We start from the raw sequence: 21,656 nt of genomic DNA, 5'->3' as shown, positions 1-21,656 counted from the left end.
TTTCATTTTCAACGCTCGACTACTTCGAACGCGAATCGGGCAACAATCGAATGCTGTTTTACGCTGTCGCACGGTTAATTTTAACTTCCGCTTAAATTTAATTGGTTAGTGTTGTGTGTTCTACTTATTACAATAAGTAAATATATAAATACTTATTTAAAATATTTAATAAAGCATGCAAAATTTAAATAAAAATCAATTGATTTTTGCGTGCCACTTGTTTATTTCAAATAATTAAAAATAAAAGTAAAATATTGTATGTGGGGAAACGTACGTACAAATAGACCCAATAACAATAAAAACCTTCAGCTAAAACTGTGACCGTGAATACTCAAGACCCCAAAAACGCAGAGCGCATACATAGGTAATTAAGCTATTTTTATGCAACTCAGCTCTCGGCTTACAGCTGGCGGTACATGTACGTCTGATTTAATTTGTTTCTACTTTGTATTAGAATTTATCACAAACAATACAAAAAACCATTATCAGAATCAAAGCGGGCATCCGATACGGAGAGATAAACGATAAATTAGAAAGAGTGCGCGTATCAATGAAATTGTTTGCTGATAAGAAACATTGGTGTGTCCTTATCATTTGTTTAGCCAATTATTGCATTAATACAAATTAAATAAAGCGATGAGCCAGTCAAAGGCAAAGGCCATTCGCTAAATCAACAAGTTGAACGCACTTATTCTCTTGCTTATACACTCACTGGAAGGGAAGAGGTCAACTGAATTTTAATTAAATTAACTTCTCGGTTCCATTGTTGTGTTTGGCAGTGTTGCTGTTGTTGTTACTGTTTCATTACACACCTACATTACCAGTGCAATAATCACTTTGCTATAAATATTACTTTATGTGGTTTTTTATTTCGCACTTGGATAACTAAACAAACAGAGTTTACGGACAAAAATAAAAACGGACAATACTTCAAAAAAGCAATAAAAATATAAATATAGAATAAGCGCAAATGCACAATAAACTTGTCATTTTGAAACACAGAAATGTAAATACTTAAGTAGGGCACTTAATAGACATTAGCAAATAAACAAAAGAATATCATTCAAGTGGGTAACTGAGTCAACATGAATCCGGAGTACTTGCCTCCCCGCAATTCTCCCCGGTTCACAGAGTAATTGTACAATATTTGCCATATTGCAATTAACAAGACCCATCGCCAGTTGTTAGTTATTTTACACGCTTGAATTGAATGACGTAAGTTCGCCCTGTGATGGTCTGAAATGAAAAGTGCAAAATCAACAACAAAAAATACGAGTAGTTAATGATCCCCCACATTCAATTTTAGCACCTGCTAACTGTAAGTTACGTATAACTCTGAAAAACAACAGCTACCGTAACTTACAAAATTTGTATACTTACTGGGCAACATATACCCTGTAACATCATTGAGCTCAATGGGATCGTCCGACTCATTGACTCATTTTAATAAGATTAGCTTTAACTAACAACTGCTATATCTATTTTAAATGCATATTGACAAGGTAGCTGCTAGTCGAGCATACTCACAGTTACCAGAAACCGCAAGCCGATTTGCATTAAAATCCCATGTAATTGTGACTTAAATGAAAATATTATGGTATTTATTTATTAAACATTTATATCCGAGTCGTGCATTGCCTCGAGCTTTTCTGTGGTTGCTTTAAAGTTTAAACTAAGAAAAATATGCAATTAAGTGTAAATCAGAGTATTATAGCATTTTAATGATCTGCAATTCGATTAACCAATCACAATTCGAAAGTCAAATTGCTCGAATCGTTTGTCATGCGCCAATTGAGAGCAAAATGCAAAAGTCAACTGAAATTAAATTCCAAAAATAAAATCAAGTCATTCTAAATGCGGGGTGAGCACAGGAAGGGAAAGAGGTTGGTATAGGCGTCCATAGCGCCTGCGTAACTGTCAACTGTTGTAAAAAATCAATAACACAAATGTTAACATGCTCAAAATGCCAAAAAAAAAATAAATAAAAAATAAATAAAATAAAAATAAAAAGAGATATTGCTGCGACTTGGCCGGAGACAGAAATTGAGACAAAAACAAGTTGCAAAGCCGGCTTAATCAATGGCCAATTGAAAAAAAGAAACTGAGAAAAAAACTCGCATTGTATTAGCCAAAATGCGTAACTTACTCGCAGTTCGAACCAATGGCAATTGGAAATTGAATGTGAATTTTACAAAAAATGCACGCGACACATTTGGTTAATAAAAGTTGCTAATGAGTCGGTTGAGGCGTGACTTTTGAAGTGATTTGAAATTATTATTATTTTGATTGACCAATAGGAATGTCACTTAAACATTAATGGGAGGAGTGAATAATGTTGTCACAATTGAGATTTATTGACATAGTCATAGTTAATTCGAAAATAATATTTCAAATGAGACCAGCAAAAATAATTAAATTAAATATATATATATTTTGTATCGTTCTGTTAATCTGTTAATTAACTCTTTAGTTGGCTAAAGACTAAGCACAGAAATCACTGAATTACTTGGATGAGTCTTAAATATACAATAAATACCAATATTGGCTTTGAGTCCATTCATAGAATCTTGCGCCTTGTATCAATTGCTGTTCATTGAAAATCGAATACTGTAAACTGACTCAAGATGAAGTGAAGTCATAAATATTTATCAGTAATGGCTAAATTGGGCACTAAGTAGTGGCTAATTTAAGCAGTACAAGAGTAAGACACATGAAAATAGTTTAGGCCTGGTCAAGTTGATTCGGCCGATTCGGTTGCGGAATAAAAAGTGTTGATTGTTGGCTCAGTACTCACCGAATCCAAAGCGAGTATCAACTAAAGACTTAAGCGCCAGTTGGAGTTGACGCACAGCCGGACAGACGGACAGATGGACGGACGGACAGTCGGACGGATGAACGTTCGACACTTAATTTATGTGCACCAAGTGAACATTTTGCCTGCCATTTGCGACAAAGATAAAGTAGTTGTTATCCATGATGTTGTTGTTGTTGCTGTTGTAGTTGCTGTTGTAGTTGTTGCCTTTAGCCTGGAACACAAGCAACTTTGCGGCAAACGTGTCGATTTTATTAATTAGCTCTGAGGAGGCTTAAAAGCCAACCATAAGGTGCATGCCACTCTTCAGTTATGTGATCAACAATGTTGCGAAGAGCTTGGGGCCAAACTTGCAACAACTGCAACACATGTTGCCTACTCTTCAGATGTTCATCTCAAAGCTTACAACTAAGAGGCACAGACAACAGATATTCCATGGTAACTATGAGAAAGGGAATTGAAAGAATCTTCCCCAAGGGAACTTTGAAATTCTTATGCATTTAACTTTTTCTATTATATTAATATTAAATTAAAGTGTTTCATTATATACCACTTAATTCAGAATTTAAAACATAATAAAATACACAAAAGATGAGCGACTTTTACAAAATTATTATTATTAAAGAATATTAAGTAGTTTATAGACTCGTAAATGCTGAATCCAGTTCAACATATTGATGCTTTGGCTTATCAATATTTGTTATCTATAATGCCAAATGACTAATGGTTCCATATGCGTTCATATAGAGTGTTTTATGTGGTCACATAATCGCCTAACACCCAATCCAATAATTATCTCTGTGACTACTCGAACCCCCATGTTGGATTAGGCCGTCAATCAACTGCTAATTGGATACCATTTGAGCTGGTCGCGAGGGTCCAACTGGTCTAAGCCCGATACGAGAATTAACATAAGAAATGACTACAAATTGCACCAAATAACAAAGCCAAAATCAAAAAAAGCGAGTTCTTCGCGTATTTGGTTTCATTAAATGTGCTTCAAGCGTGAAAACGTGATACAATTTCAGTTTTGAGTCTGGCCATAAAAATCAGAGTTTGCAATTTTTGAAATGCGCGCAGTTTGGAAATCAGTTGCCCGCCGTGTCATGTTTTAAGATTTGTTTTGCTTTTATTTTTCGGCCGTCCAATTACAAGTGACTTGAACATAAATAACATTTTATTAAGTGCTAATTTCTGTATTTTTTTTTTTTTTTTTTGGTAGCTGAAAATGGTTAAACATTTGCCCATTCCTGATTCCGCTGAAGTGATAAGTTCAGCTGCAATTTTGGACAAGGAGCAGCAGTTTTTTTATTTATTATTTTTACTAAGATTTATGCTAAAGATAGAACTGTTGGAGAGCTAAAAGGTTTTTCAGTTGATGTTAATGTTTTTTTTTTTAATAAAAAGGTGTGGTGTTGGAATGCAAGTAAAAAATAAAATAAAATTTGTTCAGAATTATGTGAAACCAAAAATTAACATCCACTAAAGGTATTTTATTTTCTAAATTTTAGCTTTTGTTATAAATGGAACATACTTATAGGAAGCATTAATTGGATAATTATCAGTTATCAACACATTATAATATGTAGAATTTCCAGCTATCTATATGACTATTTGCCCAACTTGTAAACTGCTATTATAGCCACACCCAAGAGCAGCACCACAAAGCCCAGACTACCCAACAAGGCCACAGACTTGGACATCTCAGCCACGTTCTCTCTGGCCACATCATTTACCAATGCTGGTTGCATTTCCTGCTCCATGCTTGGCATAATCACTCTGAAGGTGATGTGGGATAATTCCGATGCCTCTGTGGCATTACCATGTGTACTTCGAAGAGTATCCCGTCGTCGACGTTGTGCCACACCAGGCTGGCAATCCTGCGCCGTCAGCTGGCAATCCTCACGCTCCAGACAGCCCGTTATGCGCATAGACATGACCAGTAAATCCCCGCTGTGCATGCCCGGAAACATGATGGCCCGGAATTGCAATCTTTGACCCAAGGGCGGCTCAAAGTTGGGGGAGTGAGCACAGATGCTGTGCATGGCCGGATTGAGGCAGCCACGTGAGGTGATCAGCTGAGCGCTGTTCAGGAGCTCTCCGGCTGCCGAGATGCGCTGCAGCTGTACGTCGCTGAGCTTGGTATAGTTCCAGCCTGCAATCATATGGAAAGTGGCACATTTCAAGTAATTATTTTAATCACAACATCAATTACCATCGCCTGACAGGACATGTGCCCGCAGCAACAGTTCCTCGCCCAGCTGTACGGCTCCATTGCTCTCCAGGTGCCTCGTATAGCCGTTGGAGCCACGCCTCAACAGTTCCACATGGGTGCGAAAGGGATTCTGGTTGCCTCCATGGGCATAGGTGCCAATGCTGCGTGATTGCCTGTTTGTTGGGTTAAATGATAAATTATCCACTTGCCGCTCTTGCCACAAATTCCATTCAATACCCACACATCATTGGCCACGCCCATTTTGAGGGCATGTGTCTTGACCGCAATCCGCTCCTGCGTCTTGCAGTGCAGCGTCAGAATGGAGTCGCCTCCGGTGCGCAGTCCCCGTATGGCTGGAAAGCGTATCCTTAGGCACAAGTCCTGACCACAGGCGCGTACTCCACAGCGCTCAAAGTCCGGTCCCGCAATGTCCAGCAGCAGAAAACTGCGCGACATCTTCAACTCGCAGTGCTTGTCCTGCACATTCTCGCTGTCGTTGTCCAACACTGGCGCAGCGCCCAGAAAGCTATCCAACTTGAGTGCAGCCCGAAAGTAACCCGACTGCAGGCAGCGCATATCCTTCAGCTGCAAACGCAGCTGTTGCTGCTCAGGATTGCTCTCAGCGGGCGGCAGATAAACGGGCGCCGGGGTCGAGGGTCGCAGTGGTGGCGCTTGGTAATCATAGCCAGGTGAGGGCAATTGCCCAAACTCATTCTCCTCACCGGGATCCTGGACAACTATGGGCCGGGGTGTAGTTGTTGTCGTTGGAATTCTTGTGGTGCTGCTGACGCTGGGCTGCGGATAATAGTAACCCGCCAAGTCATCACTGTAAGGATTAATAAAAAAAAAAAAAATTGGTAAAATTAAATAAAACAAGGGATTAGAACCGTTATCGAAACTGTAACATTTAAATTTTATCAACCGATTCAAATGGGTAACCATAACCTTAACCGAAACCGACAAACCGAAATTATTCAAGTCGAAATAGTAACCGATTAGTAACCGATTCATTCATAAAGGTTAGCTTCGGTTTATTAAAGCATTAATTTCAATTATGTTGTTAAGGTGAAATTATCGGTTTTCAAACTAATTTTAATATTTAATTTGAATATCGATCCTATTAAATAGTTCTTTTTTGAAATTTAAAAAAATGTTTGTTATTGTATTACATTATTTTAAAACCTTTTAACAACTAATTTTTTTTTGAGCCGAAATCATACCGATATTTTGAAATCGAAACCGACAAAAAAAACCGGTTACCGGAACTGGTACGAAACCGATTTTCCAAAATTTTTAAAAAATAAAACAGTAAATAAATTGAATAATTTGAAGCTTAGACAATAAGCATAGCTTATAGCTTGAAATCTTAATCTTTAGAAGATTTAAACTGAAATCCTTGTAGTTTTGAGACGTAAGATAATACAATTAAATTAAGGAGTCTAAAGCGGTTAAAAGAAGCCATTTTTAAGGTATTCTCGACTTACCTAGGCTTGGGACTTTCATAGCTGGGTCGCTCCTCAGGCGCAGGTGGTAAATAATGTTGACTTAGGGGTATAAAACTGCCATGTCCTGAATTTAAGCTCTTGACACTACGATTCTCAATGATCTCCGGCAGACTGAATTCCGTTGTAGGCGCCACAGGTGCTGGAGGAGTTACAGGATTGGCAGCCACTGGAGCTCCATAGAGAGTGGACTGTGTTAGTGGCAGTTGAAAAGGCAAATGTTCATGCAGCTGATAACTGCCGAATTCGGCGGGAGCTGCAAAGAAATGTGCCACATCCGCGTACGCTGGTGAAATCACCAGTGAAATTAGGCTGGCAATTATTAAATACGTCCAATTGGTTGACATTCTATTCGATCACTAACTGATTGATCCAGGTGTGGGCGTGCTTTTATAAGGTACTATAAGGCGACGCAATCGTGATTTAAGTTAACCCAAATACATGTAGAATACATTTTGGTGGAGTTCAAATAACAAACTTACTTTCTATATGAACATAGTACACGATTTGGTAGTGACAACTTTCCTTAATCACGATACGCATTTATTAGGCCAGGTTATGTAAAACTAATTGACGTTAGTACTCCCCGGAGAATTGCAGTTCCCAACACCCGTATCTATGACCATCCTCACTCAATTCACTTGTCACAGTCCGGCCACAATCTACAAATCATTTGCCATTTGACATGCCGCTTGCGGACAACTAATGACAACATGTGGTACGAGTATTCTCAACAACATTTTGGCCACATACTGCAGATATCCGTTTGAAATGGCCAAAACAAAAAGACGCCAGCGCCAATCAATCTTAACGAACCAACGACGCCAGCGACGCTTCGTTAATGTGCCCAAAGATGGTCAAGCAAAGTAATAATACTGTAATGCTTGTACAATAACAAAACCAAAGTACACAACACATCAAAGTCTCTCAATCCGCTTATTACTTATCTTTTTTGTATTTTACTGAGGCGTTTTTGTGGTCTAAACTTAATCGCACCTAAGCCATCGATTATTGTGTGGGTAATTCTCTTCCGACATTGAACTCCCAAAAAATTTACACATATATTAGACTTCAAATAGATTCTTCAATTGAGTTTCCAGCTTCAACATGTATTATATAAGTCTTCTATATTAATTATGCCATTTTTGACGGACTCATAACGGAAATAAATATAAAGACTTTATTTCAGGGACTGTAATCATATAAGTTTTATTTTAAAAATAACGTTTTAATGATCATATAATGATTTTTATGATTTCCTTTACGTATTATTATTTTTGAACATAAAAATAAAAAACGCAAAAATAATGATTATAAAAAATTTTTATTTTTTCGCTCAAAATTAAACTCAACAATAGTTTATGGCTTTTGTGTTAAAATAAGGCAATAAACTATTGTTGAATTTTATTTTGAGCGAAAAAAATAAAAATCATTTATTATCATTATTTTTGAGTTTTATTTTTTTTAAATCAAAAATAATCATCATTTTTGAGTTTTATTTTTTTTTATCAAAAATAATCATTATTTTTGAGTTTTATTTTTTTTTTATAAAAAATAATGATTAGAGTGACTTTTGTATTTAAAAAAAAAATAATCATTATTTACAGTCTTTGCTATAATTTGACTCTTCAAGCTTAATAAATGCAATATTTACAATTTTTTTAATGTCTGATTATCATTTTCTTTATTATTCACTTAATGCACTTAATGTTATGTCTTTGAGCCTCCAAAGACTCATAATGTCAGTTATAAATGTAATGCAATTTCAACATGACATTTATGATTTGAGGCAATTATTTCTGATTGTAATCGCTTGTCTGAGACTCTGTGCCATTGTTGTTGCGGCTGCTGTTGTAGACTGCGTTGTTGTATCAGGTTTTTGACTTGTAGGCCATTCTGAAATCCACGAGTACAGCGACAGTCACAACAGATACATCTAAAGACACAGAAACCGATACAGATACGGATAAAAATCTCTCATGGGCACCGGCACCCAAAAGATTGACAACAACGCTCAAAAATTTGCCACATCAGCCAAATCGAATGGCAATTAATTGATTTAACATGAACTACGCTTGCCACACAGAGTTTTCGACATCCAAGCGGAATGTCTTTTTGATCATAGTTTGCTCTCAAGATTTATTTCATTTCAATTAACTTTTTAAATCGTAATTGAACTATTTTTTAAGTAAGAGACTACTGGATTTTCGCGGAACCATTTTCCACTACTTTAACTTGATTATTTTGATTAATCGAGTTAATGATATCGATATTTTTATGAAAAGTCAACGACAACTCAACTAGTCTTATGATGTTGCCTCCAGTTATGATTTCCAGAATCTCTTGATCGGATCACAATGCCAGGCACCTCGTTTCCATCGAATAATGACAACTTCTCCAACGGTTTTCCCATGGCAACCACACAAAGTGAACGCCTGCTTCAGGCGCAGAATCGACGCAAGTTCAGTTTTCCCGCCACACTCCATTCAGCGGCGTTACTTGAGGTGGGTCAGAGGGAGACGACTCGGAGGCGACTCAGCAACGTCAGCGATGTGGTCACCCGAAAGTTGTCCTATACAATCGGCTGGAAAGCGGCTCAAATACCTGCTCAGGACATTATTACCCAGGTAAAGGCAATCAACTCTTGATATCAGTTACAGATTTGATAAATAAGTTTCTCAGCTTAAACATATTCCAAATAAGATCAAGGATAAGAATAATAAGAATTTTCGATAAATGTAACGTCCATTTGACAAACTTTATAGACCTTTTGTATATTTGAAGTACAGGGTCTTTTTTTATTAGTAGAGTACAGGGTCTAAAACGGAAGAGTAACACAGAAGATTTGATTTTTTTTTAAGATTTTTGTAAAAGTTCTAATATATTTAGATTAACATTAACAACTTTAAAGTTAAAACAACATGTTAAAACTTTCAATATATGTACATTTATTTCCTCAGGGACGTTGTCTTTGTGGACACTACATCAAAAGACGTCTACGCCGTTCCGGACTTTTTAATAAAAAGTTAGGACTACAGCGAATTCGCAGTATTTTGGGTAATAGCAACACATCACTAGGTATAGTTCGGGATGTGTTTCCAGCGGTGCAAGTGGTACGTATACTGAGTCAGTTATAATAACAAACTTATTTCCTATAATGTAATTTGTTCGCAGTTGGGAGACGAACTGGAACGCATGCATCCACGAGTCTATAATGGAGTCGCTCGACAGATATGTCGGAATCCTGGCGGGGAGTTTCATACACCGGATGCTGTCAGTTTACTTCTCGGAGCTGTGGGTCGTGAACTATTTCGTGTCGAGATCACTTGGAGCAAGGTTATATCGTTGTTTGCTATAGCCGGCGGTCTCTCCGTGGACTGTGTGCGACAAGGACACCCGGAATATTTGCCAAAGCTTATGGAGAGCGTCTCCGAAGTTATTGAGGATGAGCTGGTTCCCTGGATAAACGAGAATGGTGGTTGGGTAAATAGTATTTAAAAAGTGTACCAAAATATAAACTTACCTAAATATTAATTTCAGAACGGCATCAACACGCACGTATTACCCACCACTAGTAGCTTAAGTCCTCTGGAATGGACGACACTAATCATCGGTGTTGTATTTGGCTTAATTTTACTTTTCATGTTATTACGCTTTATCATTAACACATTGATTCCGAAAATATACCAACGATTTACAAACTGATAACATACGCTTTTTTTTCCTATCCAGTTTAATGGAAATATTTATGACTGCTGTCTTTTAGAGGTATAGTACTTTGGATTAAAATAAATTAATCACTTTGTATTATTCTTAAGCAAAAATAAAGTATTTAAAATAATTTTATGCGGGCTTTTCTTTGATGCAATGAGAAACTTGTATTTACAAATAATTTGACTTTAAGTATTGCTTTTATTTAATTTCATTTACTTTATGCTATTTTTTTTTTCATTTAATAGCATTGACCTTCTTCTATTGACACAAGAGCGATTTTTTCATTATTGGCCGATTCGGAAATAGGATTACAAATGGTATTGGCAATTATGTTGTCGACATCTGCTCTTAAAATTCTAAAGTTTATATCTCCGTAATCCAGTTGACTATATAAGTAAATCGGTAAACGATTACTCATTACCCATACGCCTTGCCTTTCATTGCGGTCAATTTTCAAATCATTCGGGAATTGAATCAACATGGAAGAATTATCAGCATCGAGAAGTGATTCCAAATTTGCTCTAGTGTATGGTTTAGCTGTGTCCCAACATCCAATGTTATCCCGATGCACTTGGGTGAAGAACATCACTCCATTTCTGGCAATTCCAGATGTGGAAGATTGGCCATTGAATCCTCGATCACCAACCGTAACGAATAGTTTGGCTGTGTCCACAGTGCCATTTGTCCAAAGAGATTCATTTATTAGCAGATCAACCGGCACCATGAATTCCTAACATAATAATTTTAGTTAATATGAATATAAGTTTAGGGATTCAAATATCCTATTACGTACCTTAAAACTGGCCATCGGGTGAAAATATAATAGGCGATCATGCGAGAGACTCATGCCGAAAACTCCATCCAACCATTGAAAGTTTAAGCCATAAATATTAAAATCTGAAGCCACTGGATTGGGTGAGAAATTGAAATTCGTCACACGCCAACTTCTGTTCTTTTCCAAGCTATAGACAACAATTCCGAAACGCCAGACATCCGTAACAAAAGCATGGGCATCTAAACAATTTCCGTTCCTGACATCGACTGCAATATTTGAGTGCAATGAATCCTGTTTAACTTGTGATGCTGGCAATTCATATCGGACGACCATTTCATCGGTGTTTAAATCAAAGGCCACAATTTTAGGTGGACATATTTGATTTAAACTGATCGTAGCATTCACAATGCCAGAATCAATGAGCCAAAGTCGATTGCATTGAACATCAACTGTAGTGCGGTAAACCGATATTAGTTTGGAGCAGTCGGGATTGTAGGGACTACTGTGTGCCTGCCAATTGGGATACGGACGAACTGCAGGACTTATCTCTTTTGTCGGATATGGTACGGTCACTAAGCTCGCTGGCACACCATCCTTCCAGCGCGGTGTTGTGATGAACAGGCGGTTTCGAAATACATCAATTCCCAAAGGCAAGTTATTCTTTGGAATAAAGTCGCTGCAAAGAAAATCATATGAAACAATAATTTTAAATATATTTTCGGTAATAACAACCTACTAATACTAATAATAACAATAATACTTATTGTACATTGAAAATATTTCTCAAATAAGAGAGAACGTTCTAGCGCAGCGTAACCGTTACATGCAGCGTTGCCACTTGCAGAAATTATTTTGAATACTTTTAAAAAAAATAAAAATAAAGGTGCCAGCTGTTTTTCTTATCTTGCAAGTAAATGTACCGAACGAATAAAAAATGTACCACTTTTTGTTGCAAATGTGGCAGCCGTGGTTAAATAGGTATTTCCAAAGCTTTTTTTTTTGCACATTTTCATTTCATTCATTTAATTTTTCTTAAATATATGTATGTATATATGTATTTATAAGAATTTATTACCCATTCATTATGGCCAATTGTCTTTCGACAAATGTTGGATATTCAAAGTCAATATATTTCCACTCATTAATTATATCAAATGTTTTCGGTGCCTGTTTACTGATTTGCCTTTGGAATGTAAAAGGTGCATAAGATACTGGATCCAATGTTGCTCCATACGCAGAAACATGAAAACGAATTGAAGAGTATGGAAGGCCAACGATCGATAGAAAACAAATAGTTATTAAACAAAACGATTTCATAGCTTATATACAAAACTGGTTAACTGGCAAGATACGTATGTTTGTAAAATTATGTATTTGTATGTATTTGTTAACAACTTCGATGCAATGCTTCTCAACAACGACCAATCTGTCTCACGCACAAAAATCAACTGAATTAAAGTGAATGGTCTGCTAGAGTTAAGTACTCTGAATACCCTGCAACTAATCAAATGTTTATAATGGGTGTAACCACGACATACAGAACTACTACCACAACTTTATTTTTTTTGGAAAAATTAATTTGTCGGATAGGAAAACTTAATGCGTAAAGGCTGAAAAGTAAAGATTGAGTTTTTGCCACCATTAATCCGGAATATTCGCACAATATCATATCTGTAAAATGCACCTTTTTAAGTTTTTCGTCAAATAAAATTCGACACACGGGCAACGCCGGGCAACATAAAATATTGTACCTAACGACTGTTGCGGATTTCTCCCGCAATTGAACTGTGTGACCTTGGGATTAGAACTACCAACCACTGTTGCAAACTTAGCATTTTATAGCTAGCTCTAACAATTTTCAAACTTAATTTGCTAAAAAAAATTAAAATATTTTAAATATATTTTCAGCTATATTTTGCTATTAATATTATTCCTAAATCTGTGCAAAAGTGCCCACAAAAACTAATTTATTTGCTTTTCAGCCAAAGGCTATTGCATTTTGCAATTTTTATTACCTAAAATTTAAATTAGATTACGCGCCATGTAAACTAACATTAAACTGTTATTTAACATAACACAGTGGTAACATGGTAATGTTACCATTGCAATGTTAACCTATATAAGTCAGCTTTCAGGCCGATAGGTGTCGCGCGTTTCTCTCTAGCTTACTATAATTTCAAATTCATGTGTTTTTCTTTAATTATAAACCCGATTTTAATAGCGTAATTTTTTTGCAGTTAACAGCCTTCTGTTGCACATTATCGATAGTTGATTATTGAATTTAATTCTTGTATGTGAATTTCTTTGCCTATGCAATTGAATTGAGCGCCAAACTGGTGTCAATGTACGTGTAAAAGTGACAGACCTAGCGAAAAGCTGCTAGTGTCGTCTCGCTCTCGCAAGCTTTTGTTGCGTGCTTTTTTTGGAGCTCGACCCCAAAGCAGGCAGCGCAGCCATGCGAGAAGGCAGCAAACAGCAGCTGAGTTAACGGCGCACACTCTCACGCGTTAGAACATCGCGGCCGCTAAATTAGTGACCGAGGCAGAGCGCCAGGCAATACTCTTGTACCCCAACGTTTGCACAACATTTGCCTTTCCATATATTTCTCGGTTAAAAGTTCAAAGCAAAGTGAAGTGAAGCAAAGCAAAGCAACAATAATAACACGCGCCACAGCAAAAGGTAAAATAAAGGCAACAACAAAAACAAAAACAAAAGTAAAAAGAAAGCAACAGGCAGCTTAAAAATCAATCGTCAAGTAGCAGCAGCAACAAGTTTTTAGTTGTTTTCTTTTGTGTGCACCGTTCGTGTATGTTTGCTTGCTCTACGCTTTGCGCGTAATATTTATTGTCGATTTTTATTTTGTTTTGCCCATTTTATCAATCTCAACCACCTCCAAAAAAGCGCAAAACGAGCTGTGTTCATTGAAAGGCGAATGCAAAGCAACTATAATAATAATAAAAGCTCAACTTTTACACAACTTACATGCACCCAGAGCTTACAAGAGAAGGCAGAGGAGAGAGTGAAAGAGAGAGAGAGGCTGCAACAATTGTTTAACAGCAGCCAAGCATAAGTGACGATGGCCATAACACCGACCAACACTGGTAACACGATCGCCTCTACATCCAGCACTCCTAAGCTGGCCAAGTTCAAGTCTTCCTCATTGGACCATGAGATCTACACGGCAAATAGACGAGGCACTATTGCCACCGCAGCCAGCAGCGATTGGAAAGCTTTGCGAACTCCGCTCAACGGTAGATCTTTGCATGTGGGCGGCGTCAGTGGTGGTGCGGGAACGGGGGCGGGGGGTGGCACTGGACACATGACACGAGCTGCCTCCACCTCATCGCTAGCCAGCAGTACACGCACCATGACCAACTATCAGGAGTACAAAATGGAAATTATTAATCAGGTATGTCAGCAAGAGGGCGCGATAAAAAAGCCAAAACAACAACGACGTGTTCTCGACTACTGAAATACCCTATTCCAAGTGTAATTTATACCTGCATTTTATGACAACGTGATGTTTTAATTATATTCAGCCAAAAGTTGAATCGCAATCACTCTTTTTTATTAATGAGGAATCTAAAATCTCTCTTTTTATGTGTTGATTTTCGTATAAAGCCTATGAGATATAGGGAAACTCAGCCCTTTTTGCAAAATGATAGTAAGGGATAAAAATAAATCTTTCAGAAAACGCCTTTTTTTAGCTAACAATTTTAGAAAAAAATTGCATAAAATAAAGTAAATTTCATAAAAAAAAATATATGTTTATCTTTGACATTCGATCTATCACAATCCTTTCACATTCAACAATAACAGGGTATTTGAAAGCTGTGCAAACAAACTGCACATTCATATATTTAGATATAAATTTAGGTAAATAAAAAACAGTCGGTGGTCTCATTCTTGTTTACATTATAGAAAAAGTAAAAAATGTTAAACATAATTTGTAATTAGGGTGAGAAGAGGGGGAGGCGGGTAAGCATTCCAATAAATTTAGTGCGCTGCTGACGTTATTCCTATAGGGTATACTTACATCGCGTAGAACTCGCATACATAAGTTTTTATTCAGCAATTTGTTTATCTCGGCTGATAACAATAATAAAAGTTAATATGAAATGCACCCATTTTACGTGATTTATGTTTACATTTTTTTGTTTGCCATTAAATAATATTTTAGAAATATTTACTTAGCAGCGATAACTGCAGAATTTGTTGCAATTGTTAATCATTTTCTGATAAACAGTTGAATGTTGCATTTCAGAAGAGAATTGTGTAACAACATACATTATATAAATACCAATAAAATGTATTACTTAAATAATTATTACAAGCTATAAAGATATCATTTATCTCAGATAAAAGCTTACAAAATATGAAAAAAAAAAAACCGTTGGCACACAGACGATTTTTTAACTGAAGTTTAATTTAAAAATTATTTTTGTTTTTTCATAAAAAGCCTGTTAAAAGTATCTTTACTGGACTACAATCTTTTTGAAATCAGTCTTACAACAAGGAAGCACAAAATACCCTGCTCGAAGATATATTCACTTGGCTACCTTAAACAATTATTTTGCACTTAAAAAGTAAACCTAAACAAACTAGGGAAAAACAGCTGCAAAAAAAATTAGAATTAAGTAACAAAAAAATTCTACAAATGCTTAAAATAAGTTTACACAAATGTAGTTAATAGCCACGAGTTTAGATGGGATGATGGATTCCTTAAAAACGCGGGTAGTCTAAATATTTAGCTCATCAGGTGGTAATAATTATGTCTGCTTTTAAAGAGTGCTATATAAACAAATTTGATAGATTTATGACTGCCTAAGTAGAGTAAATAACACATGATGGGGTGATTAACCGTTTGATAAAAAATTATCGAGTTAGTTTGCTGGTTATTAATTACTGGTTTCACCTTTCAATAGACTTGTCAACATTTCAATAACAGGACAAGGCCAACTTTTTTTTTGGCGATCTCCAGCCTGCAATGTCATATATGCCACGTTGGCGCCAAGACACAATTTGTTGATTGTTTTCAAAAATTGGTTGGCATGACAAACGGTAATTGTGCGAAAAAAAAATTCAGTGAGTGTCTATAACAATTGTGAGCGGCATGACATTGTAAATTAAACTGACAACAAGTATCACATACATATAATTTTAAACATGCACATATGAGATAAATATAATTGATAAAAGATACTTCTGTGATGTCTAATAGAGATTACTTCTTAAAAGTGCAACCGTGCGGATAATTAGGTTTTACAATACTTTTATCTTGATTAATAATAATACTTCAATTACAATAAACATTTCTGCAGTTATGTGTGTAACAGGCGGCTTTTACATCCCTATAAATATTATTATCTCACAGTTCTAGTGTTCTACATTTTGATGAGCCCAAACTATACAATACAATGTGTACATTATATTTCGTGTTTGTAGTATTTTTGCGAGAACTGAATTTAATGCTAAATGTTGGCTTTCATTTTTGTACCATCTTGCGGTGTGTAAATCGTGTGAATGAAATTTAGCAGGTGTCACTTGCGCTGTGATGCCGAGAACCTCAAAAGCGCAGACACCAATAAAATTTTTGTTTGGCCAAAAAGATTGAAAATTCATCAGTTTTTTGCTTGTCGACGGCTTAATACACTAATATACACTTTATATTCGTTGCATTTAATCAAATTTTAGCAATTTGAAAATACTATAGATTTTATAAAATTAATCCCTGAACAAAGTGTACAAATACATGTAACAAATTCGCAGTCCATATAATAATGCCATTTGTTAGGGTATATTCAAAAATTAACTGGAAAAGATTTTTAGTGCAAGCGCCGAAAAGCGATAAAATCAACAGAAAATTTAAAGAAGAGTAGAACGGTTTCCAGAATTCATAAATTACGTGATTCCCACTTACCGGAAATTTTGACTTGGAATTGATGAATACACCTTTAGGTGGTGCGATCTGTATGCTTCACATTATTATTCTGACACTGATGGCCCCACATGCGAAAGATCAAATACAGAATAGAATATAATAGTTGATATGATTGAATTTGTTATTAATTGAATGTTGTTATTCCTTTCATTTATCAGGGCAAGTGCCTGTGCGGACAGTACATTAGAGCACGACTGCGACGTGCGGGGGTTCTGAATCGCAAGGTAACGCAAAGACTACGTAACATATTGGAACCATCTTCACATGTCGTCTACGAAGTGTTTCCAGCACTCAATAGCGTGAGTAATAACTATGAATTCCTTTGTGAAACTCACTTGAACATTTGAATTTCTTTGAAGATGGGGGAAGAACTGGAGCGTATGCATCCTCGTGTTTACACGAACATCTCCAGACAGCTGTCACGTGCGCCTTTTGGCGAACTGGAGGACAGCGATATGGCGCCAATGCTACTCAATCTGGTTGCCAAGGATCTCTTTCGCACAAGCATTACTTGGGGCAAAATAATCTCGATATTTTCGGTCTGCGGCGGATTTGCCATTGACTGTGTCCGTCAGGGCCACTATGACTATTTGCAGTGTCTGGTCGATGGCCTGGCTGAGATAATTGAGGATGATCTGGTCTACTGGCTTATCGACAATGGCGGCTGGCTTGGACTGCAGCAACATATAAGGCCGCGAGTCGGTGAATTCACATTTCTTGGCTGGTTGACGCTGTTCGTAACCGTTTCGGCAGGCGCATATGTTGTATCGAATGTTTGCAAGCGCATTGGCTGTCAGTTGTATTCGTTAATATTTTAGTTTCGGGTCGCCCTAGCTCTAATTGTACCCTGTAGTCAGTGAGATATACTTGCAATCATTCCTGCTTAAAGTGTTTAAATAGCTTGTAAAGAAAACTGTTTAATATTTGATATTGATAATTGTTACATTGTTTTTGTATATACGCCTAACATAGCGCCAACCGCATAGAGAAAATAAATTACAATAAAAACTACATTTTTATAAAATTTTAAATAATAACGGCTAATGTTGTTCGTAGATAACAGAGTGTTAACAGACTTTGCTCTGCAGCCATGTTCATTGCATGTAAATAACAGAGCATTAACAGATTTTGTACTATCGACAACCACCACAACAATATTCAAAACTTATCGAAATTTGAACATAATACGAACGAAAAATAGCTAAGTTTCAAATGAATTTATGAAAATTTTAAATTCAAGATTTGGAAAAAATTAAGCTTAACATTTAAAAAGGTTTGAAGTTCGTCAGCCGTCGGGAAGAGAAGTTTATCTAACTTAATTCAAAAAGAAAAAAATTATATAGAAAAATCAAGAAAATTCTAAAAAAAATTATGCAAAAATTTAAAAAAGTCTAGAAAATAAAAAATCTGATAATAAGTACAAAAATAAAAAAAACATCCAATTTCGGAAATGTACTTGTTTTTTTTAAGTACAAAAAATCAAACCAGATCGGAAACTTTTTCCGGGTGGGCAACCCTTGGTTTTATGTGAGCATCAAAAAAGCAAGCATAAAAAATCAAGTGTATTTTTTTATTAATCGAAATAATGCCATGTCAGGTGCGTATAATATAGAAACATTAGTTTCTTTTATTTTAACTTTTTAGCTTTAGCAATTGTTTATCGTTTAGGTCGCACTGGAAAAAAGTCCGATGCAGCAACAACGTCGCAGTCGCACGTGGAGTCAAATAATCTAAGCAATGTTGACCATTTCATAATTAATACGAGCTCTGATGAGCTCTACTACTGCGAGGATTGTGGCAATCACTTCGATAGCATCGAGTCGTACGACAAGACTCATAGTGGACCCAACGGTTGTCCAGGCGCTGCTGATTTTGGATCCCAGGTTACAGTTCATGCCGTTGAGGTAAAAGATGAAACTTACTTCGATGAGGAGACAATCGACGATGATTCAGTTGTCATTGAGGATGAATTAATTGAGGAACTGGCCGATGTTAGCGAACCGCAGCTCTGGGAAGTGGTTGACGATGATGCTGCCGAAACAGAGTTCATTCTCGAAGAGGAAGCTAATCCCGATCATGAGGCGGAAGCTGAGGCGGAAGTTGAACCTGAAGCAGAGGAAAGTCCCAACAAATCGGAACGCTACTTTTGCTTTGATTGCCATAGCATATTCGAGACACGACAGAGCGCCGAGGAGCACAGCTGTCCAGAGGGCGAGGCAAATCCCAAAAAGAATAATCCAAAATTTGCCAAAACACAGACTCCAATCCGTCGCAAATTACCCGTGAGCATTGCGGCGGGCAGCAGCAACAACACGAGCACAGTTTGCAGCATTTGCAAGACAAAGTTCAGTTCGGCCAAGTGCCTCAAGTTCCACATGCGCATCCACAACAAGCGTTCTCCCAAATCCATACAGGATGCCTTACCAGTTGGTGCTCATCAGCAGTACAGCGAACTGGATCAGTTCTACTGCGAGATCTGCAACAAGAGGTAGCAACATCATCTCCATCTCAATCAGCATCAATCTTAAGTTCATTTCCATTGCAGCTTTGAGCAGAATCTGTTGACGGTGCACAAACAGATGCATCAGAGTCAGAATCAGTTCTCCTGCGGCATTTGTAATCGCAAATTCGATACAGTGACCAACTACGAGATGCATCTGAAGATTCACGATCGTCAACAGGTCAACAACAGTAGCAACAATAGTAGCAATAGCAACAAGACTGCCGGAGGCAAGGATAAACCCGGATTTGCCTGTCAGTACTGTGAGCGCGTATTCCAGCGGCCTTACGAGAAGGTGAAGCACGAGCGGATCCACACGGGAGAGAAGCCCTACAGCTGTGAGGTGTGCGGCAAGACATTTCGAGTCTCCTACTCCCTGACTTTACATCTGCGCACACACACCAACATACGTCCGTATGTGTGCACCACTTGCAATAAGCGGTAATTAACTGTTAACTTTTTTAAATTGTATCTTAACTGAAGGAGTCTTCTCTCTCTCTCTCTCTCATTGGACAGCTTCAAGTCGCACACGGTTTACGCTCATCACTTGCGGATACACAGCACGGAACGTCAGTACGTCTGTGACAGTTGCCCCAAATCCTTTCGCACCTCCGTGCAGCTGTATGCGCATAAGAACACCCACACTAAGCCGTATCAGTGCGCCGTATGCAATCGTCCGTTTGCCTCGATGTATGCCGTCAAGTCGCACATGGCAACCCATCGAACTGGCGACGCCAAGAACATTACCAACGAGGTGATAAAAAATCAGCACCTGTCGAATAAATACTGGTGCGTTACCTGTGGAGCGGAGTATGCCCGACCCTTTGCCCTCCGGCTGCACATGAAGTCCGCCCATGGGCATCCCGATGATGCGGATACCCGGCTGGCCAAAGTGTCCGCCACGGACAATGATGAAGCCATTGTGCCGGACACTGAGACAGCCGTACTTATAGCAGCGGCCAAAGCGGATTCGGCCTACTTGAATTCAGCCGACAATGATTTAGACGTCTCTGATCCCAAATACGAGGAATGCATTGTAATATCAGCAGATGGTGTAAGTGTTATATGAGAATATACAGATATCATCAACTCATATCTCCACATCCTTACAGTTTGATGTGGAAACCTATCACAACGAGGAGATCATCACAGACTGGCTGAAGTAAAACACAACTTGAATTCAGAGGAAACAACCATTTATTGAAACTAGTAAATATTTATTGCTGGAGTACAGTGAGACCAGTCCATTGGGTTGGAGATTGTGGTTGCGTGTAATTGAATAAGTTAAGAAATTTGAAATGATTCGACTACAACTACTTTCATAATAATATAATCTAATATAATGTTAAACGTAAAAACATAAAAATTGTATTTATTGGTAAATAGCATTTTGTAACTATGCCTCTGCTTCCGCCTCTGCCTCCGGGTCTTCGCTCTCATTCTCGTCGCATATTTCCTTGAGTACCTCAACTAGATTGTTAGCTTCGTCCAGTTCCTTGCGCATTATGTTTATCTCCTCCTCCAAGCCATCGATTCTCTCGTGCAAATGACGATTCTCGATCAGTGAATTCTCCAGTGCAGCGCGTCGCTGCTCTGCCAACAGTTTGTAGTAATTCTCGCCCGGCTCACACTCGCTGGTCAGATCTTCCGCTGTGATGGGCTTATCAGCATCTTTGGCTTCTTGAATTGAGTTCTCTTCAGTTTGTGTGTCCGCATCCTGTTTGCTTATTATTGTTGAGGGTCCCGTACCCGTTTCTACGCATTTACGTTTACCATATTTTGGCGTTGGCGTTAGATTCACGCCGGCTTTCAAGCGACTAAGTTGATCCACGATGGAGACGCGACCTGGTCCAGTCAAATTCTCCTTATCGTTGGCGTTTGTCTGCAATGGCTTTAGAGTTTTGCGTTGTTGCTTCAGATGCTCCTGCTGCTCGGCCTCGCTCTCAACTTGAATGTAAACTCTTGCAGCGCCCGTGGACATTTTCAAGTCGTTTGGTTTTATAATGTTTTTTTTTTAGATATGTGCTCACTATTTGTTAGCACATTTAATTTAAGCGTTTTGTCTTGCGTTCTTCAGTTTTGCGTTGTGATGGCCGCCAAAAAAAGATGCCGCGTGCTGATGTACAACACTGTTCTTGAAGTTTTTTACAGCACTATAGTTTAGTTATCGATAAGTTATTTAAAAACCAACAGCAGT

At 37.6% G+C, this 21,656-nt stretch overlaps 6 protein-coding genes across 9 annotated transcripts; 3 read left to right on the top strand and 3 right to left on the bottom strand.

Moving 5' to 3' along the window:
* The first annotated feature begins 5 nt into the window (after window positions 1–5).
* LOC117784003 (bcl-2-related ovarian killer protein) lies at window positions 6–10,237 on the top strand. 2 transcript variants are annotated; one of them, XM_034621595.1, is made up of 5 exons: window positions 6–104; window positions 8,854–9,156; window positions 9,490–9,642; window positions 9,704–10,012; window positions 10,070–10,237. In XM_034621595.1, the coding sequence occupies exons 2-5, from the start codon at window positions 8,887–8,889 to the stop codon at window positions 10,232–10,234; spliced, it is 897 nt and encodes a 298-aa protein (XP_034477486.1). In that variant the 5' UTR covers window positions 6–104; window positions 8,854–8,886; the 3' UTR covers window positions 10,235–10,237. The 2 variants fall into 2 exon arrangements, with proteins under 2 accessions (XP_034477486.1, XP_034477487.1); XM_034621596.1 differs by having other exon boundaries at window positions 28–364.
* On the bottom strand, window positions 4,380–7,072 carry LOC117782846. The gene is made up of 5 exons (XM_034619904.1): window positions 7,012–7,072; window positions 6,512–6,815; window positions 5,269–5,853; window positions 5,028–5,200; window positions 4,380–4,967 (listed from the first exon to the last, which is right to left on the bottom strand). Exons 1-5 carry the CDS (start codon window positions 7,070–7,072, stop codon window positions 4,423–4,425), a joined length of 1,668 nt encoding a protein of 555 aa, XP_034475795.1. The 3' UTR covers window positions 4,380–4,422.
* A 243-nt stretch (window positions 10,238–10,480) lies between the features above and the next one.
* On the bottom strand, window positions 10,481–12,177 carry LOC117783999 (protein yellow). Its single transcript, XM_034621592.1, has 3 exons — window positions 12,094–12,177; window positions 11,037–11,694; window positions 10,481–10,973 (listed from the first exon to the last, which is right to left on the bottom strand). Exons 1-3 carry the CDS (start codon window positions 12,099–12,101, stop codon window positions 10,482–10,484), a joined length of 1,158 nt encoding a protein of 385 aa, XP_034477483.1. The 5' UTR covers window positions 12,102–12,177; the 3' UTR covers window position 10,481.
* A 1,283-nt stretch (window positions 12,178–13,460) lies between these two features.
* On the top strand, window positions 13,461–17,970 carry LOC117784001 (bcl-2-related ovarian killer protein homolog B). The gene is made up of 4 exons (XM_034621594.1): window positions 13,461–13,697; window positions 14,011–14,427; window positions 17,118–17,258; window positions 17,319–17,970. Exons 2-4 carry the CDS (start codon window positions 14,095–14,097, stop codon window positions 17,775–17,777), a joined length of 933 nt encoding a protein of 310 aa, XP_034477485.1. The 5' UTR covers window positions 13,461–13,697; window positions 14,011–14,094; the 3' UTR covers window positions 17,778–17,970.
* Window positions 17,971–18,503: 533 nt separating this feature from the next.
* On the top strand, window positions 18,504–20,666 carry LOC117783996 (zinc finger protein 260). 3 transcript variants are annotated; one of them, XM_034621586.1, is made up of 5 exons: window positions 18,504–18,556; window positions 18,610–19,447; window positions 19,505–19,900; window positions 19,976–20,513; window positions 20,572–20,666. In XM_034621586.1, exons 1-5 carry the CDS (start codon window positions 18,550–18,552, stop codon window positions 20,623–20,625), a joined length of 1,833 nt encoding a protein of 610 aa, XP_034477477.1. In that variant the 5' UTR covers window positions 18,504–18,549; the 3' UTR covers window positions 20,626–20,666. The 3 variants fall into 3 exon arrangements, with proteins under 3 accessions (XP_034477477.1, XP_034477476.1, XP_034477478.1); XM_034621585.1 differs by having other exon boundaries at window positions 18,520–18,556; window positions 18,604–19,447; XM_034621587.1 differs by having other exon boundaries at window positions 18,535–18,556; window positions 18,628–19,447.
* Window positions 20,638–21,640, bottom strand: LOC117784004 (geminin). The gene has a single exon (XM_034621597.1). The coding sequence runs from the start codon at window positions 21,438–21,440 to the stop codon at window positions 20,856–20,858; it is 585 nt and encodes a 194-aa protein (XP_034477488.1). The 5' UTR covers window positions 21,441–21,640; the 3' UTR covers window positions 20,638–20,855.
* Between the last annotated feature and the right edge of the window lie 16 nt (window positions 21,641–21,656).

This window comes from Drosophila innubila (genome assembly GCF_004354385.1).
Source record: "Drosophila innubila isolate TH190305 chromosome 2R unlocalized genomic scaffold, UK_Dinn_1.0 1_C_2R, whole genome shotgun sequence".
NCBI classification, from domain to species: Eukaryota; Metazoa; Arthropoda; class Insecta; order Diptera; family Drosophilidae; genus Drosophila; species Drosophila innubila.
Note: the sequence above shows the minus strand (reverse complement) of the source record. Positions and strands in the feature narration are given on the sequence as shown.